Source organism: Scomber japonicus, chromosome 8, assembly GCF_027409825.1.
Source record: "Scomber japonicus isolate fScoJap1 chromosome 8, fScoJap1.pri, whole genome shotgun sequence".
Classification (NCBI taxonomy): domain Eukaryota; kingdom Metazoa; phylum Chordata; class Actinopteri; order Scombriformes; family Scombridae; genus Scomber; species Scomber japonicus.
In genome coordinates this window covers 25,372,474-25,392,927 of record NC_070585.1, presented here as the reverse complement: position 1 = coordinate 25,392,927, position 20,454 = coordinate 25,372,474, and the positions used below count along the sequence as shown (strand labels likewise).

The window sequence follows — 20,454 nt, the reverse complement described above, 5'->3', positions numbered from 1 at the left end:
ACTCAAAATACCTGATCTCTCCCAAACAAATTGGATTCATAATGTATGGCTTACATTACACACTGTTTATATCATATCTGGGGCTGTAGACAAACGCCTGAAGTAAATCTATTCTGTAATATCTTGCGACCCTCTGTGTGACATTGCCAATAAGATGGAGAATTGGTGATATGACGTATGAGTGGCCAAGGTGAATGTATTGTTTTAACCAAAAGGGCACCAGCTGCAGTCTTAGAGTTGTGGCGTGGAAAGTGGAAATATGACCTATTGGTTTAGAGCGGATAAAAACACATTCCCCCTGACCTTTCCGCTTCATTACCTTTTATGATACCTTATAAATTGAGGAGAATACAGTGCTGGTGTCATGTCAGAAGCAAGTAGAGACCTGCAGTTTTTTTCTCTCCATTTCTTTCTTTCTCATTTTGATGTGAAAGTCAGACTGTATGGACGACTTTATCCTTATTGAGTGTGTTTCGTGACCATGTTGGCCTGTAAGATGTCTCCAAAATGTTATTATTTACTAACTGACGATTGAATGAATTCAAATAGTGTAATTATATGAAATGAGAAAACATTAAGATCAAGTTGTCATTAAATATTTAATTATGGAGGATTAAACAAGGCAGACAAAACACACCCACATCTTGTTAAGCCCCCCAAAAATTATAAATAAGGTGTGTGTTTCATTGAATAAATACTTGCTCCACACCAGCAGTTAGATTACATCTTCAAGCCAGATGTAATAAAACATATGTAATAACCCAACAATGCAAAGGAATATATTGAAAATGTATCAATAAATCAAGTTAAATAATTATACTGATACGCAAGATCACTGAAGAAATAATCAAATTATAAAGTCATACAAAAATGCATAAATCACAATAAATGACCAAAATGAAACTTACGGTAACCAGAGTGAGTTATTTAAAACATAAATGATCTAAACCACTGTGAAAGAACAAAGGGAAGAAGGTTGATTTAATAAACTGCAATCATCCCAGAAAAGGATTTAAAAAAGACATAATTTAGCTGAATGTATACTTTGTATAAAGCCAGAAATGAAATAGGTGCACTGCAGGGATATCAGGAACAGTATACTGTCTACTGAAATTAAATGCATGAAGCGTATCTTCAAGTCAAAGCAGAGGTTGAATTATATTAATTAAAGAGAGAATGCCTGATGCGGTTTTTAATAGATTTAATAACATTTGGCACCCTCTGCTGGTGGGTTCATGGGATCACCCAAATAAACTGAATAAATGAGATGTTGATGGAGCACTGACTTTGAAACATAAATGCATAAAACAAAGACTTGAAGTGATAGAAGTTAATACTTTATTCATCAGCACTTGGAGCAATCTTACAACAATCTTACATGAGGCTATAGTATACAAGCTATAATATTTTTAAATTACTAAATTATACAAAATAGCATACATAGACATCACATAAATCAGTCCATTTTCTGGCAAATCATCTGTAGCATCATAAACAATAACATGCACATGTGTGAAGCTGTACATTTGTGTACTAATCTGCCTCATATAGTCCTGTTAGGGAGTAATGTATGACATACAGATCTCTTGCATGAGTCTGTGATCCCATCATTAATATATAATCCTCTTATCCTCTTATACAACAGTGTAATGTAATAAAATGTACAAACATAGATTGTAGTAGGAGGCAATAATATATTATGCAAAGGTGAATGTCACTACTGAAATCCTTGTAATTTTGTAGGAACATTATTTTTTGCAGATGATGGCATTACTCAGAACAAAGAAAACCACATTAAACCTCACAGCAGTACATCAGATACTGTATATAATGACATCAACAACAAATAAGAGCAGTCCATGTCTTTAACTGACTGCTGAGGATAAACTGGAGCCATCATAACATCTCCTGCAGTGAGATATAAACCTTTAGCTGTAGTCTACAAGACTCTGTTGTTGCAACGATTCATCTCTCAGTCAATCCTGGTTGCGGATGTGTGTGTGTGTGTGTGTGTGTGTGTGTGTGTGTGTGTGTGTGTGTGTGTGTGTGTGTGTGTGTGTGTGTGTGTGTGTGTGTGTGTGTGTGTGTGTGTGTGTGTGTGTGTGTGTGTGTGTGTGTGTGTAGGTTACACGTGTGTGGCTTCCGTTTTATTAATGACAGTATATGGTGACGCCTTCCAGCAGGGATTACCACACCGTGGGCTCTGGCTCTCCCACAGCGCGCAGTAATGAAGGAGAGGCGTGGAAACTGGAGGCGCAGGCAGCAGGTCGCTTTCCACCAGAGTTTACATGGCAGACGACAAATGTGGACGTGACTGTCTTACCAGAGATTAAAACTGTCTGAGAGAGACCGAGATGGAGAGAGGAGGCTAGTTGGCTTTATGCACTTGTTCTTTTGAACCTGTTCGTGCAGTTTAACAGCAGATCACTGGCTAACAGCCCAAGAAAGCAAAGAAAACTATGATGAAATATGTTGTTTTTTCCAGTGTCACTTCTGTACTGTGTTTCAATGAGAGGACAAACCAGCACCTAGAACTAAGTAGTGAAATAGTCTTCAGTGGATGATCCAGCAAAACAAAAGTATCCTCAGGATTTGAAATCAAGTCAGCTTCATAGCCCTGGCAATAAATATGTGGATCACTGCCAAAATGTGAACAGGTGTTTCAAGTCCTGTCTGTTAAGCAAATTGTATGGAAATCAGTCGAGAGGTTTTAGAGATATTCAGAGCATACACCGGTAAAAGCAGGAATTAAGTTTAAGGTCAACTTACTAGCTTTAAACTATGATTTCAACTACACCTTGTGCTCTTCCTTTTGAAGTCATTCAGTTGTCAGTACAGACGGCTTAGGTGAAACTGAATTGCTTGTTTGGGTTAAATGTTTTCAGTTTTAGTCTGTGACAACTGGAGCAAGCTCCCTCTGTGAAACATACTTAGTAAATTGACCTTGAGTCAAAATGCTGTTTGCATGCTCAAGAATAATTTTGTTACATTAAATTAGTTATTTTTAATCATAATCAATAATGATAGACAAGCATCAGTACAGAAGATAACGTTTATATTTGAATCTGATTGACAAAAACTGAGTATAGTTGATATTGAGGCCTTTTATGTCCACTTTGAACTTTGTTCCCCAGAAGATACCCAACACTCAGGATGAGGAAAGCGTTTCTTGTGAGAAATATCCAGAATCTGTAAATATTATTGTCAATTTAAAAAGTTTACTTGACACAAGGTGCCTCCTATTTCACTGTAAAGTTCCATTCTCAGTATTTGCATGCTGGTAGTTTTTGAGTTTCCATGTAAATTCACATGGGACCATGATTGGCTTCACTACTACTTAAACTAACTGCAATGTCACAAAATCATTCTTTTTTGTGCATGCCTTAAACTCAGATTTAAGAAGAGTAGCTACTGAGAGACGTCCCCCCTCCCCCAGATGTGGTGAACAGCCTTCAAGTGTCAAACACAAACATTGTTCTGCTCTGTGAAGATCAAACCTCAAAGTGAAGGATTTTCAGACGGAGACCGCTGTCCAAAAAATACAAGACAGCAAATTTTCTGTGGCTACAGTTGGAGTTGTTGTAGGTGCCGTTCATGTCAGTTCAGCCATGGTGCATATTGATAGTCATGCAAGCTTCCCAGTTCTGTTGAATTTTGTCCAAATAGTTTGAAAAACTTAACATGCACCACTTTCTCCACTCCTGCTGGATTTCCCCTGCAGAAATACTGTATGAACTTTCATCAACCTGCCCATCCATACAGCAATTGGTAGTTGTGGAAAGACATCTATGCCTGCTGACATCTATGCATGAGACACTATATATCATTAAGTTTAACCTAATCACAGCACCGTTAAAGGTAGACTGATATTCCAGCGGCTCCTCTCCCCTCCGGGTCTCTGCGGACGTTCAGATCCTGTGGAGATCAGGCAGAGAGAGCTGATCTTAGAAAGATCAATACTCCTTAGTGGATTTCCTATATCAACCACACTGAAATCCTACCATCTGTGACATATAGGTTGAGCGTATAAGTCACTGCTGGGTGGGATCCAATCCAATAAGTCGCCTTCCACACCGTCTGTTCTTGTTGGGTTGAAAATGCTATAGGCTCGGAGAGGTGAATGAGTGGAGCCGCCAGGTACACCAGGTGGAGCGTTCACTTTGTTTCACTCGCCTGCTCTTCTCTCCACTGTTTGCTGCAGCTCATTTTTTCATTAGGTTAGATTAATTTACGGAGGCCTTTTGTTATCTGATTTGACGCATATGCAAACATGAGGTGAGATCAAACATGAACATATCAAATATGCAGGTCTATATATCATATCATATATCATCTATCACAGCTTCTGTCTGTCTATGCGTGTTCCCTATTTAATGTTAATGGTTTTAACTACAGGTAATTAACATTAGGATTAGCTTGTTGTCTTTTGCTGTCATTAATTGCTAAATTATTGTTTTAGTCAAATCAAATTTGCAGCACTGAAATGTGTGCCACAAAATAGGAGATGGACATAAAGTAAATATTTAAAAAGAGCTAAATATGAGTAAATGTGAATAAAAACAAGCTGTAAACTTTCCTAAGTGAACCTTAATGATCAGTGTGAATAAGTAGCATTCATTGTAGATAGTTACTGACTGGAGGGCAGTTTGATCATAAACTTAGAAGCCAAAAGCCAGATAATTACTGTAACACGTTGTTATGGTGTGAGCATTAATATGCATTGTGAAACTGCTTCCTGACTCCACTCTCATATCTGTACAGTAATCACAGTAGACCAAAAAGGAGCACATAGATGGTGAAGAGGGGGAAATGGCTACAGTAGCCTGGCAAGGAAACAAAGTCAGCCTCTAAAGTGCTCTAATTAAGTTTTTTGTAATTATTCCCTGAATGACTGAATTCATTTGAGACTTTAGTTTAAGTATAGAAAGTTTGACCAAAACGCACATGACAATGAATTATTAAAACATTTTTATTCCAACTCCATGAGTGGCATTTCCATAAAAAAACAATAACATGATTTCACATTTCAACTTAGAAAATGGAAAAGAAGAAAGTAAATGTACACAGAAGAGAATGAATCAACTGGTAACACTTGAGGCCACAAAGAAATCAGTCAATATTTATGTCATTGCCTTAAACAATGAGAATACAGACAGCTCACTTTTGTGTAGTTAATATTAATCTGTGTATAAAAGTTGCTCATCTCAAACAGCTGCTCATCAACACAAGAATAAACCTGTGCAGAACTGTTGACCATTGAGTTTGTGTTGAGATGGAAAAATGAATGCCAGACTTTAAAAAAAAACCCAAAACTAAATGTACACCAGGGAAAAATGGAACTTGCAACATCTGGCTTTAATAAGAGAGCAAGCCAAAGAAATATTTTTACAAGGAGTAAACATTTTACACTTTAGCCAACACCAGAGTGACTTACTGTGACTGAGCAGGCAGAACTTCTATCTTTTGCTCAATGACAGCCTGTCGATGGAGACATTGGTTACTCTGAGTTATAGGATGGTGACCACAAGCTGCTGCTGCTGGCTGCTGGCAGGATGGAGACAAACTGCAGGATCCTGTAGTCCTGGAAGCAGTGGACAGAAAAAATGTTGATCTTGGGCCGTTCGCAACATAACAAGGAAAGCAGTAAATTGCACAATTTGCTTACGGATTTTTGAAATAGCCATTTTTTTTTAGGCAATGAAAAAGTAGAGAATTTTTTGCTTTCTCTCTCCTAGACGCAGCCTTGTCTTGACGCTGCAAGATGTCACTCAGCTCAGTGTGATGCTAATTTTAAACATGAATGTTACTAATGTTGTACCATATTATTTGAGCATGTTTTGTCTGAAGTCTACAGCAGCAAATGTGTGTGTGTATGTGTGTGTGTGTGTCTGTGTGTATGCAAAAGTCCAATAAAGTTCAGTCAGTGATTTACAGATTTGAATCGCTGTCAGCCAAAATTGGATTTCCAGTCAGTAATGGCTTTAACAGAACATGTTCCAGATGAGATTAATCGTGCTCTCTGAAAGAAAAGTCATATTAGTTTCGTCCTTGTGACACACATTTGTGTAATCTTAATTTATCAAAACTCAAAATATTGTATTGCTCCAGTGTCTTTCAGTGATGATGTGTAGTTTTTGGTTTAATAGAGATTTCATGTAAAGATAGTAAAAAAAAAAAAATCTGTTTCTCCCACTTGTCCCCCAAAATGTAACACAATAAGGCACATGGGGAAGGATGACAAAAAGAATCACATAAGAAAGACTCACATGCAAGCAGAAACTTTTAAATTTGCATACACTTTGCTGAGTCGTAGCATTTGTGGAAACCAGCGAGCTCTTAAGAAAAAGGGCGTTAAAGTAGTTTGACAATAGCCATATGTGAAATTATAACTTTTAACATACTGCAAATGTAACAGTTTCTACAGAATCTGGCTCTATATTGCTGAAACGCTAAGTCAACTTATCTCAATGAATGGTTCAACAGAAAGTTAAATGCCAACTCATTTGAACTTTTTTAAGGACAAATCTGAAGATTTTCTACTTGCAGCCTCTGTGTCAAGTCAATTTCATTCATATATTACCAAAGCACATCAGAAGTGATCTCAAATGATTTGAAGCTTTTAGTAATATCTTTGGATTTTAAACTTTTGATTGGAGAAAACGCATTTAAGTTGTCACCTTTGGCTCTACGGTATTTTTCACTATTTTCTGAAATTGAGAAAATAATCAGCAAATGAATCGATAATGTAAAAATTTTAAACCATAAGTTGTAGCCCAACTCTAGTACAGGAAATGAATATGGATATAATAGAGTTTTTAATTTTTAAATTGTCATCACTTAACTGCAGTTAAAGCTGAGTTTTTATTGGCCAGTAACACTTTTTCCTTTCAGTAAAAGTGCAGTGCAGTAGCCCTTTACTGTACCTGCAGTGACAGTCTACACTGTACTGAACATTAAACAAGATTATTTTAACATTTCTATAATCCTTAAAAGACATTTTAGTTCATCGTGTAGCCTTTCACAAACTCATATTTATGGAAAACACAGAGTGGTCAACTGTTGAATGTGGCAACTTGCCAGCAGGTAAATTTAGTCACCAAATATTTTGGATGTAACGTTAACCTCCGGCGACACTGTTTTACTTTGTATAAAATAAATCTTGTGGATGTCCGTATTTCTTCCTTTTTCTGTCCCACAACTGGACCACATGAAGGCACAGAGGTTTTATTCAGGAAACACTTTTCTGACTTTCATCTTTGAACTGAATGTGACATCAGGGTGAATAAATGATGTAAATCCTCTACCTAAGTGGTCGTCTCCATAACAGTGTGCATGATATGCCCAAAGATGCCATCATTGTACAGCTGGAGAGCCAGAGAGTGACATTAACTCTGACAGTGTTTGGGCTTTTATTTCCACAGTCTGAAAAACTCTTGCTTGAAGCATCTACACATTAAATCTACACATTATGATTTGAATGGCATGAAATGACACAGAGGCCCATCAGAAAACTAATACTAATATCTGATTTTACCAAAGAAAGCAATTTAGGAATATTGCCATAAAAGAAGTTGTGTATGTAATTGAGATTTAAAATCCTATTCACAGTTTGCTTCTGTGAGGACAAAGTAGACTGTTATCTGATCTTTGAGTCCAACGATAAGATAAGAGCCGGGGTTTCAATGAGGTCACTAAACTCCACGAACCAATAAACGCATGAGGCTACAGACAGTTTGACAATTTCCACAGCATTTTCTAATTCATCCTACGTGTGAAGGGAGAATTGTATGACATGAAATGAAAAAAAGAAGAAAAACAAACAAAAGCGCTCAGGTGTAATTTTCTGTGTGAAGTTGGAGCCTGGGAAACTATCCTGCCAGGCTGCTCATCAGACACAGACTCCGGGTGGCTGACAGCAGCGAGCAGAGGTAAACGTCAATTAAGACGTTACAGTAGATGACAGGCCTAAAGAAAACAGTGCTGAGAGATGCCATCTGGGGCAGACTGTGCAAACTGAAGGTGTCTGAACATGATGCTTCAGATGAGGCTAAAATGTTAGCAGCTTTAGACTTGTCAGGTTAACATGAAGAGGAATGAGGAAGACTTTAGGTAGCTGGTCTTGCTGCTGGCTGCCTAATTTAAATTTGATAGTTTTTACATTTCGTCTATTTGATAGTTGTATTTCAGAAAATGCACTGATTTTGTACGAAATCACAAAGTAAATACAGGAGACATTTCACGTGGCTAACAATGAGCGTGATTCAGGCTTACTGGTATTTCTTGCAGCTTGGTAGGTCGACTACAGTTAGCCGTAATGCTAAATAATGCCACTTGAATGGCATTTTTATCCAGAGTTTGAGTATGCAAGCTTTTCCTCTGCAGTAGCCCGTTTCACACACACACAGACTTTCTGATGAGTCTCCAGCAGCAGCTTTAGGTGAAGAGAGTTGATCACCTTTGTACTACTTCTCTTCTTTTAAATGTGTTTATTTAGTTCCTCAGAGAAAAAGAACGGCTTAGAGACACCTCCAACTTTTACATTTAGCATTTTAGCTCATCAGCTGGTACTCCAAATCAGTGTGACCTATGACATTGATTTTAACAGTTCAGTTTCAAGAACATATCGAGATTCACTGTACAGGCTCCTAACAAAATTGCTGCTTAAACAAAGTGAATTATACAACCACAGGTAAACATATTCTAACACATTTTTAACCAGCACAGGGCGTCTCTCCTATCAAATAAATTCATGGTTCTCTCCTGATGGATCATTTCCCCTCACTATTTCAAGGTCCATGAGAGCCGTGCTACTGATCTTTTCAGCATGCTTAATGTGTAGAAATTGATTTGGAGAGAAAACATCTGAGATGTGTGTTTTGTTTTCATCCCTCTTTAATAGAACTTCACAGAGCAGGAAGTGTGTGCGTCATGAAATTCGCCCTGGTTATCTGCTTTCACACGCTCTGGCCAGCCGCCTGCCCCCAAACGGCACCGAGCCCCCACTGTGAGAAGGGTTGATGCACAAGCACGATACACACATTCATACACAAACATGTAGATTCGTCCATAAGATACACACACACACACACACACACACACACCCAACGCACGTAACAAGTTTGCATATTGTTGCCTTAAATGAAAGCCAGCAAAACCAATATTTTCACATGAAGCACATACCTTTTAATTAAAGCCTCGAGGCAAGAACAAAAATATTTTTTTAATTTTGTAACATGCAACCAAATGTGAATGTTGCTGCAGTGAAAGTAAATCTCTTGAACGATATTGCATTATATTGCTGAAAAAGCCGGCCGGGTCAGATGCATTCGAAGCTTCTTTTTGTGGCTTTTCAGAGATGGACGGTTGTGCATCTTGTTATGGAGAACTTCTCCTCTGGCTTTAGGTGAGGGTGAGAATGTGTGAGGTCACACCATGTGACCTTTAGCTGAAGCCGCTGGGCTGCCATTGGTCCAGAGCCAAACCCCCCAAACCCTCGACCACCTCCCCCAGACACACAGCAGTCCTCTCTACTGCCTGACCGCTGCACTTCTGGGCTAAGTGCTGTGACTAGTTGTGTGTTTGTAGGTAGCCTGTCTATCATGTGTGCAGCCATTGTCCTGCATTTCATTCAAAGGACATATCAAGACAAACTGGATTTTACTGAATTCAAAAAGTCATTCAGTGTGGAAAGCTACTTGGTGTTAGCCAAGAGTCCTGCTGTAATTTAATTTGGGCCTCTTGCATCACTGCCTACTTCGAAAATAAACTCTTGGTCAGAATCTGCATGCTCTAAAACATCAGTAATCTGAGCGCATTTCCTTAACCCATAACTAACAGCTCCCTCCTCTCTTCCTGCTATGTCTCAAATGAAAACAAAAGCCTCACTAAATATTAAACTGACTGTGTGTTTGTTTTAAAAGAGAGAGAAACACATTACTCCATTAACATCATGTCTAAAGGCACATGTGCAAAAGAAAATAAGTTTGAAATGTTTCATACAAATAACAAATAACCAACACTAGAAGTTAGTCATAATTTCTAAAATATATTCAACGTAGAAGCTTAAATTATTGTTAAATCTTTCACTTGCATCTAATTTACAGCAATGCTTGCATTAAAATTATCACTAAAACTGTAATCCTGTACTAGTTTTTTTAAAGTTAAATTCATGCAGCAATATCTGTGTTTTTCAGATACATCATATATATATATATATATATATTCCAGGCAATTTGTGCAAAAACCCCAGTGTGATTCAGAAAAATGCAGTAGTTGAAATCCAGGCCTCATTTGCGTGTAATTAGAAAACATGCTCTCTGATAATATCGCATGGAGACTGTTACCAAGTCAGCTCATCTCTCATCTCAACCCGCCGCTGCATGAATATTGAGAGCTTGTTAATTAATTAGATTGGAGGTGTAACGATACATGTTTGGATATTTGCACTTCCTCGCTTTTTATTTGAATTCCCAGAGGAAGGGGAGGTGGTGGAAGCTGTCGGCTCGGTGTGTTACCTCACATTGGATTTTTTTTTTAATCAGCTGGCGGAACAAATCTCACATCAAGATGTGCTGGTGGGTTTTAGGTGTCCGGAAAAAAAATGAGGTAGGGGGAAATACAAATTTGCCTTAAACAGAGATTGACAATCTTTGTAGGAATTTATTAAGTTTATGGTTTATATTTCTTAGGTAGCTTCTTGTTGTTGTGCGTATTTAATGCCTGTTACGCATGTAGTTTTTTCTCATTTTAAAGGAGTTTGGTTTGTGTGAGTAAATGACTCTGCTGTGTCTGAATTTAGAATAATAATTAACTTCAACGTGAGAAGAATTTAAGTATGTACGGTGCAAGCAGAAGCCTATTTTGTGAAATTTCTCTAAAAAAAAAAATCCGTAATCAAACGTGAGTGAGCATGCAGCCACAGGAGCTAAACGGCTACTGGTTTGTTTTTCATTATAACTTTAATAAGCTCTTACCTTGAGTAGGTTGGAGAAGAGAGGAGAGAGGTAAGAGGTCTGCAGTCCTGAGCGTCGTCCCGGCCAAATGAACATTTCCCCTCCTGAAGCCTCCTCTCTCCGGGTCATCCTGCCATCACATGTTGATTGTGTTGGATGTGTATTGTGGCTGCAGACTTGCGTATTCGCCCCCCGACAGCAGCCGAGGCTTATCCCTGTCAGCTGATTATTGCTCCGCGTTACCGACTCCATCAAAAGGTGACACTTGTGCAACAAAAAGGACCCGCAGCTTTAAGAGGAAAATCTAATTCTGGAGGTTGCTAAGAGTTCAGGCCGACGGATGCGCACTGCAGCTCGGATACATTCACATATTTGTGAAAAGAGAAGAATGCTTCTCTTGTTTTTGTTATTTGTCAGTTCTTTTTTTTCTCTTTTTTTTTTGTAAAAACATTTGAACTAACTGTGATTTATTTCTCATCATAATAATCTCCAACCCCTTGAGAGGTGACCCTAAAGGCCTCTTCTAGCATGACATCAGATCCTAAATCAGCTCATTCACCAAGGTGACACATTTTCCTTTTTTCCCCTTCTTTTTAACAGATCATTCTGATTAATTTTAATATCGATAACAGTTTTTATATAGAGGCTTTAAAATATAATATATACAAATAAACTCCCATCATGATCGACACTTTGAGGCTGAACGACTCGGGACTATTTTATTTGACTCTTTCTACAGGGGAGTGTTGCGGTGCTTCCTCCCCGGTTCCTCCGCTCTGCCTGCGGCCATGAAGGTGCAAGTCATCCCCCGCCTCCGCAGTCATCAGCGGCCTCGCATACCGCTCTGTGTGTGCTTGTTTGCTCAAGCTTGTGAATCAGTTTCCCCTAGACCGTGTCTTTGTTTTGCTTTCCCGCACTTGCGCACTATCAAGCATGACTTAAAAAAAGAAAAAGAAAAGAAAAAGGTGCAGAGCTGCAATAGGAAACTACAATGCAAAAGCAAACTTGATACATGTGTGAGACAGTGAGGCTGCACGCTAAATGTAGGTTACTGGAACTAAATTGCAGCTTTATAAAAAATATCCAAGATCAATTTATCACACTGTTGCATTTAGTAGATTATGTTCAAAAATTAATCCCTAAAGTATAGATTTAAAAAAAAACAAGCTTTATGCCTAATTCTTATTAAAGCATAACCCTAATCTAATGGGGGGTTTTAAATTGTGCTGCACCTTTTCTAATCATCCACTTTAGTGAACCTCAACATCTCCTGAGTTCAAACAGAGAAAAAACCCTCAAACCTTAATTGACTGTTGTCATTGTTGTGTGGTCCAAGTGCTGTTTGTTGATTCCCGTGTTATTTCAAGCTCCAGTGCCCAGCCGGGACCCTCGGCTGAGCAGGCAGACATGTATTCAGCAGTTAATCTGGCGGAGCATCTCGCTGCTATGTGTATTGGATCGGCCCATTGTTTTCCTCTATAGATTAGCCGCACAAGCATCTCACATAATCGAAAGGCTATAGACAGACTGTCATTGCTTTACACTCCACTAACAGACTACCAACACAAAGATTCAATAAAAGTCTCTCAGAAGAATGTTTTTGAACAATATATTTACTTCCATTAAATAAAACACAATAGTTTTTTTTTGGATGTTGGAAAAAAAAGAACATAATTCCGTACCAAATAGTATACACAGAGCAAAAACCAAATAATTTGTCGCAGGAACATTTTTGATGCTTCTTTTTTTTTTTTTTTTTTAAATCCAGAATTGCTATTCTAAATCGATATTCACACAGACATTAATAATAAATTTATAATATGTTAGAAACACACAACCGGTGCGTTTTAGTATTTACATTCCCTTTTTGTTTGCAAGCAAAACATGATTCCTTTTTAGGGTTTTTTTTATTTTTTTCCACATGCGTTGATAAATTGAACCTGGAGAGGATTTGGAGGGGTTATAGCGCATTCGCCTCGACAAACAGGAGATGATAAATTCAAATATATATACAACCTTTCAGTCAACAATTAACGTCCAAAAATTCCACCAGAGAGACCCCCCTCCCCTCTCTCTCATGACGAACTATGAAAAATGAAACGGGCCTTTTAGCTTTTTAACTGTGCCGCAGTGTGAAACAGGCCGGTACTCGTTAAAAGGGGGAAGAAACCTAAAAACTCCCGTTTCAGTTGGACTCCGGTGTGGAGTTGAGCTTGTTTCAGTGGTTCAGTCTTCTAGTGCCCTTTTTTTTTCTTTTTTTTTTTGAAAAATGAAAAAAGTAGTTGTAGGCTAGTAGTCTCTTGTTCCTGTGGCCGGCTGTTTGTGATTACCCCACACACACACTGCAAAAAATGACCACCATAACAAGCCATTTAGTCTCGTAATAACTCTCAAAAATCGCGTGATTTTCTAAATTAAAAAATAAAATAAAAATGAATGTACCAACAAGGTGCGGTTTCACACGTTTCTTGATATGTTTTGGAGTTTCCAAGGATAAAATGGCGATATCTTCAGGAAAAAAAAAAGTCAGAATAATGTACATCACACCCCAACTAGCCTATATCAAGAGAATGCCAGCTGATTAATACATTTCCTGAAACACATTACAAAAAGTAAAATGATTTCACCGCCAGATTTTCTTGCTCCCTTGAGAGAAAGATAACGTTTCAAGCGTCACTACCAGCCTCTATAGCTTGCTCAAGGTGGTTATTTTTTGCAGTGCAGGTAGATATTAGACGGGTCTGTCCACGGCGTATTGGCAAGCGCTCAGATTAGTGGCCGGATTCTGCACACTGGCATATCCAAAACTCGAGTGCTGCTTGGCTTTCAGTCTCAGGCTGGCCAGGCTGGAGTTGCAAGTGTCCCTGTACACATAAGGAGGGGTCGGAGGCGCGTAAGGGCAGGCCGTCGTGGGCACCCCAGTGTTGAGAGACGGGTTACTGAGGTTGTTCAAGTTATTGAGGCTGTTGAGACTGGAGCCCGGCACCCCGGTGACCGCCGATGGCACCATGCTGGAAGTCATGGAGGATATGGAGTTGGGCGGTGAGAACATGGTCTGCGAGGATAAGGGGTTGACATTCATGGAGTTGAAGAAGGGGAAGCTTTTAGTGGATAAGGAGGCCGACGTGAGGCCCTTGGCGGCCCAATTGTTGTATGTGTAGCTGGGGTACATGTCGTCGTAGGGCTGCATGAGTCCATTGAACTGCGGGCCGAAGCCGTTTTTGCAAAGCTCGGCTTGTTGGTTTCTTTCCCGTTTCCTCCACTTGGCTCGCCGGTTCTTGAACCAAACCTAAACCCAAAGAACATGACAAAAGGTTAGAGATTGACTTTGAGGATAATCTAACCATTTATTGCTCCTATAATATGCTTTACAACGACTGTTTTGAGTTTTACTTTTAATATAAGCAAAAAACCTAATTAATGATGTGCATTTTACAGTAAAATTATATTATAAATGGAATTCTGAGTATGTTTTCCCAAAAAGTTCAACGCCTATAAATCCAAACAAACACTGTTTATAAATCTTTGCTTTTGTATGCAGACAATTCCGCTTTGAATCCGCCTTTATCTGAGCTGAATACACATTGTGGGGTGTCACCACAGCATGTTAAAGTGGAGAGGATGTGTATTCCTCTGCAGGCGTCCACAAACACGCTGACCTTAATCACACAACGCCAGGGCGACAATCGCAAAATACAAGCTTTGCACCTCTTTCACACGAGCAAGAGAACACGACTGGTATCTGTCACCGACTCATGTCAATAGCCTCGACTGTTCACAATCGTATAAATGTGTAATTAAACATCACAAATAAGAAACAGGTAGTTTTCTCCTGTTTTTTGTTTTTTAAATGACTGAAAAGATGAATGTACGCGTTAATTTGTGTTGAAATTATTTTGCATAGTGTTCAGATGTTTGTAATTATAATTAGCCCGATAGATAAACATATACAGTCTAATTAAATTGGGTTTCAAGCAGAAGTATATTTAAACAAGAGTCAGGTTATTTGTTTTCCAGCTAAATACTGTGTATAACACATTATTACATTATTTTCAAGGAACTTTCAGCCGTGCGTAAAGTTTGGAGTCCGTGCGTAATAATATTAAGATAAGGGATATGGATAGGACAATTGGAACAAGTCACGCAACATTATAAGGGCTAATTGTTTTTGTTTACACCCAAGGGAGTACTCACCCTGACCCGGGCCTCTGTGAGGTTGGTCCACACGGCTATCTCCTCCCTTGTGCTCATGTCCGGATAGCGATTCCGCTGGAAAGTGGCCTCCAATTCCTGCAGCTGCTGGCTGGTGAAGTGAGTCCTCTGCCGTCGCTGCCGCTTCTTTTTCGAGGGGTCATCTGAGGAGTCGTCGTTTTTATTTTGGATCTTCTCTTTCTCTGTAGAAAGGACAGGAGTTAATTCAGTCAGGGTCAAGCTGGTTAGGCCTATGTGGACAAAAAATCAGTGACTGCTGGGGCATTAATTATTAAGTATTTACAATCTGAATGCACTGATGAAGAAATGTTTTGATCCATAAAAGACACATTTACTTTTTTCAAGTTTTAAATTTTGTTAATTTTGTAAGATTTTTAGTTAATATTTTGATTTAATCTTGACATAAAGAATTTAAGGAAGCGTTTCCCTAATTTTAGTTGACATGAGACAAGCGCTCCTCCATTTACATAACACAGAAACTTTTCACACACACGCCGGTGTCAAAAGTAATTATATGACAGCTTAAAATGACAGCTATAATCGCCTGTTTGCCTGCGTGAAAACTCCCTTTAACATTGATTAATGGGAGCCATCTTTGGTTTGATATCAAGAGACATCTGCTGTGCCTCGCTGAGAGCATCTGCAGTCCGCGCGGTTCTTACCGACTGACTCCGGACTGGACGTGTCCGACACCGTATGCACCTCTAACCGATGTTTCGAGTCCACAGACCGCTGCAGTGGCTGTAAACTAGAGGCCATCGCCAGAGCCGTGTGGTGTGTGGAGGCAAGTTTATTCCCTGTTAGGTGGTGGTGGTGGTGGTCTATGTTTAATGGATCCCTCATAGAGTTCATCGGTAAAAGATCGCACAACTGGCTGTCAAAAGCAGATTAAGTCCTCTTTAGTACACGCAGGATAGGTGGAAAGTCGTCCGTCTGGGGAATGTGTTCAGCTTCCCCAAAAAACACACAGCAGCGCGGCTCCTCTTGCGGTTGAGATGAAACTCTTTTTTTTGGTATAAGCTGGAAAATGGTTTAAAATAGGCCATGGAGTGCAGCCATACTAGCATCGGGGATAACAGCGGCTACCTCGGCTGACTATTAGAGTGACAAGGACAGGTAGGTGATATTAGATCCAGAGGCATACACACGCCACACCGCTCTCTGTTCATTTCAGCTGTTGCCTGTGTGCTGCCTATCCAACTGCGCCCCTCTCCAGACCTCCACGTCACCATGTTGCGCCCGCCCATATTCTCTCTGACAGGCACATCCATGTGGACACGACGGTGTGCCCAACCAACCGGAGCTTGCAGAAACGAGATATGTCTGCCAATGTGTTTATGCGGGCTGGCGCTTATTTTTCTCTTCCAAATAAAAGCATGTAAAGAGAGATGGGACGCACGGTGTACCCACGGCGCTCCGAGGTGGCGTTGCGCAGCAGCCCAAGACCAAATAAAAATGAAAATAACACAGTTTGGTCTCATTTTATGAGATGGGTCCAGTGGCCCAGTAAAACGATGCAGTTCTATTGATACCCAAGCTGAGCTGCATGCTCGCAGACTCTGCCACTGCAGTTTACTCAGGGACTCAATGTGGATAAAGCAAGCCACTGGGTGGATTGTATTGAAAGCCGTGAAAAAAAAGATGCACACTGCATATCAAACATAAGAAGCTTCTGCAGTACAATGATTCTGTGAAAGAACTCATGATAAAACCCCCCACTGGAAAACAAAAAGAAAGCCAAACAACTGCAATTTGAAAAGGAGGGATGTGCCAGCCTGCTCCAAAACTGTCTGTGCGCACTTGTCAACTGACGCTAACTGCCAGACATGCATGTGAGGAGCAGCACATGTGCAGCTGGTGCAGCTCACAGGCGTGTTACATTGGGATGCAGATTTTGAGATATCATGTCCTCATTCAGAGTCAGCCAGTACCAGGGAATAAAACAGCGATTAGAGCAGCAAACAGGTTCCAATAAAGTTCATATATTGAGTCCACTTTTGGTGTTTTGACCTCATATTCAACTTACTTAAATTGGATAGTAAGGATCTAATGTGCGTGACCATAAAAGGTGACCACTTCCCTGTATGTATAGCCAATATCCAGAGGAAAAGCCTCGGCAGTACTAGTTGTACAACAAAGCGATCCTCTTGACCTCTTCAGAGTTAAGGTTTTAAATATCCATTAAATCAACCCCAGCGGAGCCACTGTTAACCGTGCAGACTCCGTTTGTTGACGACGGATTACTTTATCTGGGTGCTTAACTGGATCTCTCTCCTCACTTTGCGTTTGGACACCTCAGTCATACTCCGTGAGCACTCCTGTAGTGTGTTTTTTTTTCTTCATATAATCTGATAAGACCCTCATTTGCCTAAGAATTTCTGAAGGAGGACTTTTAATGAGTTTGAGCTGATATGCCAGCAATTCTTTTTTTTCTTCTTCATCCAATTCCCCCAAGATTGTGACGCGTTAAGGCAAAGTAAATATGTCTAATCAAACGAATGCGCCTTTAATTTTCAAGGTGGAAGATCGAGAGTTAAGAAATGTTAGCAGGTGATGGAAGTGATGGACCGGTTGTGTTGAGAGCAGGAAACATTCAGGCCAATTTAGTGCGATTCATTCAAGTGTGCGTGAAAAATACTTAGAAAAAAATAAACCAGTTCAATTGAAATGATAATCTGCGTGTCCTTTTTCTTATTACATCACCATCTTCATCATCACCATCATCATCATCCACGTGGCCAGTCTAACGCCCATTTGGATTTGGCGCTGTTAAGAAGTTACTGGGCTAATCCCGTGAAAGCCCCTGATATATAAATACCAGCAGACCATAGACTTTATGCACACACACACACACACACACACATACACATAGAGGAGGGCGAAAGACACTTGATCAAAAAGTAGAGAGCCAATCCTCTCTCACACAAAGCAATAAAACCTTGTTTGGATGATCTCACAGTAATTCAATTAAGATGATGCATGTTTTTAAAGTCATAACCATGCATGTATAATGTAACAGTCATTGATTCACTATCATTCAGGTCTTATTGTGGGTGTGAGCAATACAATCATGCTCTTAGATTAAGATTTAGAATGACAGTCAATTAAATAATCTATATATCAAAGTGTAATAATATTATTGACGATGTGTATTTTGGAGGTAAAGCATGATATACATAAATAGCCTATAACACTCATTTTAGAGCACTTTTCTTACTACAGAACGTAACAATAAAAACAAGACTTATCTGACGCCTATACAGTGAACAGTCTGTTGCTCCCTTTTTCCTCCAGCAGGATTGTAATACTAAATTTGAAGTGGATTATCGGTTTCCTCTTCATTTCTACCTTCTGAATGCTTTATCTCTCTTCTGCGGATTACTGCGTGCAATAGGCCTCCGTCATAGAGGGCCATTAATTAGCAATTCAGTCAATATAGGGTAGGGAGACGACAAGGCTTTTTACATAGGATTAAGGAGACATCAGATTCCTCCATTAGTATATTCCTCCTCACGAATGAGCTTTCATTATACATTTAGTTTTCCCCGGAGTCAATCCAACATGCGCTGCATATATTAGGCCACAGCCGCTGGTGTGTGTGTGTCTATATTTGCAAGCATCACTCTCACTCATCCGCATAAAATTCCGCCGTTTATTTTGGTTCTCTCTTTATATGATTATTTTTAATCAATGCTACTTCTCCATGCGCAGCTATGAAGCTATGAAGCTATGAAGAGGCTGCGCTTTGTCACATCAATGGCGGCTAAATGGGACCAAATGAGAGTTATCGGTTATTCGTTTAAGGCCCTAACAAGACCTGATGTCATTTCCCCGCTACACTGGCAAATAATTAATAAATCCCAGGCCTTCCAGCTTGTGTTCAGTCTCTTGTTGGATGTTATTCGGGGATTTGATTTTCGGAAGCATGCTGCCATTTATTGTGAATAGATTAGATAATGGCACAGGAAGTATTAGGAGGAAAGGATGCATGAGGAGAAAAAAAAGGGTTTAGTTGCTATGCTCTGCAAATATGGAGAATTATGAGCCACTATGAGATGTATAATTAATTGCTCATATGGTAATCTTTGAGCTACATCACATTTATAAAGGCCAGAACTGTGCAGAGCTGTTACCCCCAAATGCTTGGATGTTGCTCACTGAAGCTGCAGATCCACATGCGACCACCAGGTGTCCCTCTAAGACAGTGAACGACCTGCATTCACCACCACCAACTTCTAACTGACAAGTAAAGCAGGCTCAAGATCTGTGACTACCCAACATTTCTGATTTGAAATAACGCTACAGAATTGACACATGAAGCAACTTTTTAACACCAAAGAAAAAAAAGAAAGAAATATCTTAAAGAGTTTTTAAAGAAACCACTTGTCACTTGGTGAGAATCCCATTGAAACTGCTTCCTATCCTATTTTAAATCTGACCATTTTGCGTTTATTTATAAATATGATGAGCCTTTTTTAAGAAACCTCACATTACAAGAAATTGGAAAATACCACGCTGTCAAAGCAGTCAATTCAAAAAAACTCCCTTTAGCCAGAATCTGTCCACTAGGATTTTATTTTTTCTTATTTTTTGCAGTCTGATTTTTGTAGACAGCTGTGCGTCCACGGTGTGAAATAGACTAATGTGAAAATGACGAATGGGTTCCAGGCTGATAGTAAATGTCATGTTTGTAGCCTGTATCAATTAGCCTTCCAAGAGGGGCATTGTATGCACATTTTAAATATGTATTCATATATATTGAAATGTTGTATCTCCAAAAGTATATATATATATTTATTTTTTTAATTACTATCCCTGTGAACTGTGAGAAACGCGCCACAATGACTTCCATGGATGAGATACTCACCTATTTGCGCGCAGGTGGTGGCCAGTTTGCGGCAGTGGGAGTCCATTATAGCAATTTGTGGAAACCGCTTCTGTAAAAAAAACAGACAAAGAAGCCATAATTAGCCTTTAAGATTGGTAAACAACCCCCTGCGTGCATGAATCACAGTCACACAACTCCACCTCTGCAGCCAGTGACTCTGCAGGGAACATGAAGAGCAGTTGTGTACTTTAATGATAAATATGAGATTGCAAGAAGGAAAAAAATGTTGGTGGTCTTGTAGAGAAATTATTAATTTCTTAATAAGAGAGCAGGTTAAATGTTGATTTTGTAATAAAAGTAAATGCATATATTTAATATAAGATAAAGTTGAGCGCGCTTTAATGACGCCGGATGTAAAAATGTGTCTTTAAATTTCTGCAAGAAATTCGTAACACTCTACTC

At 39.4% G+C, this 20,454-nt stretch overlaps 1 protein-coding gene across 2 annotated transcripts; it reads right to left on the bottom strand.

Annotated features, from left to right (window-relative positions):
* Positions 1–13,683: 13,683 nt before the first annotated feature.
* On the bottom strand, positions 13,684–20,077 carry pitx2 (paired-like homeodomain 2). Of its 2 annotated transcripts, none has more exons than XM_053323862.1 (3): positions 20,032–20,077; positions 15,147–15,346; positions 13,684–14,241 (listed from the first exon to the last, which is right to left on the bottom strand). In XM_053323862.1, the coding sequence occupies exons 1-3, from the start codon at positions 20,075–20,077 to the stop codon at positions 13,684–13,686; spliced, it is 804 nt and encodes a 267-aa protein (XP_053179837.1). The 2 variants fall into 2 exon arrangements, with proteins under 2 accessions (XP_053179837.1, XP_053179836.1); XM_053323861.1 differs by lacking the exon at positions 20,032–20,077 and adding an exon at positions 15,827–16,071.
* Positions 20,078–20,454: the final 377 nt, after the last annotated feature.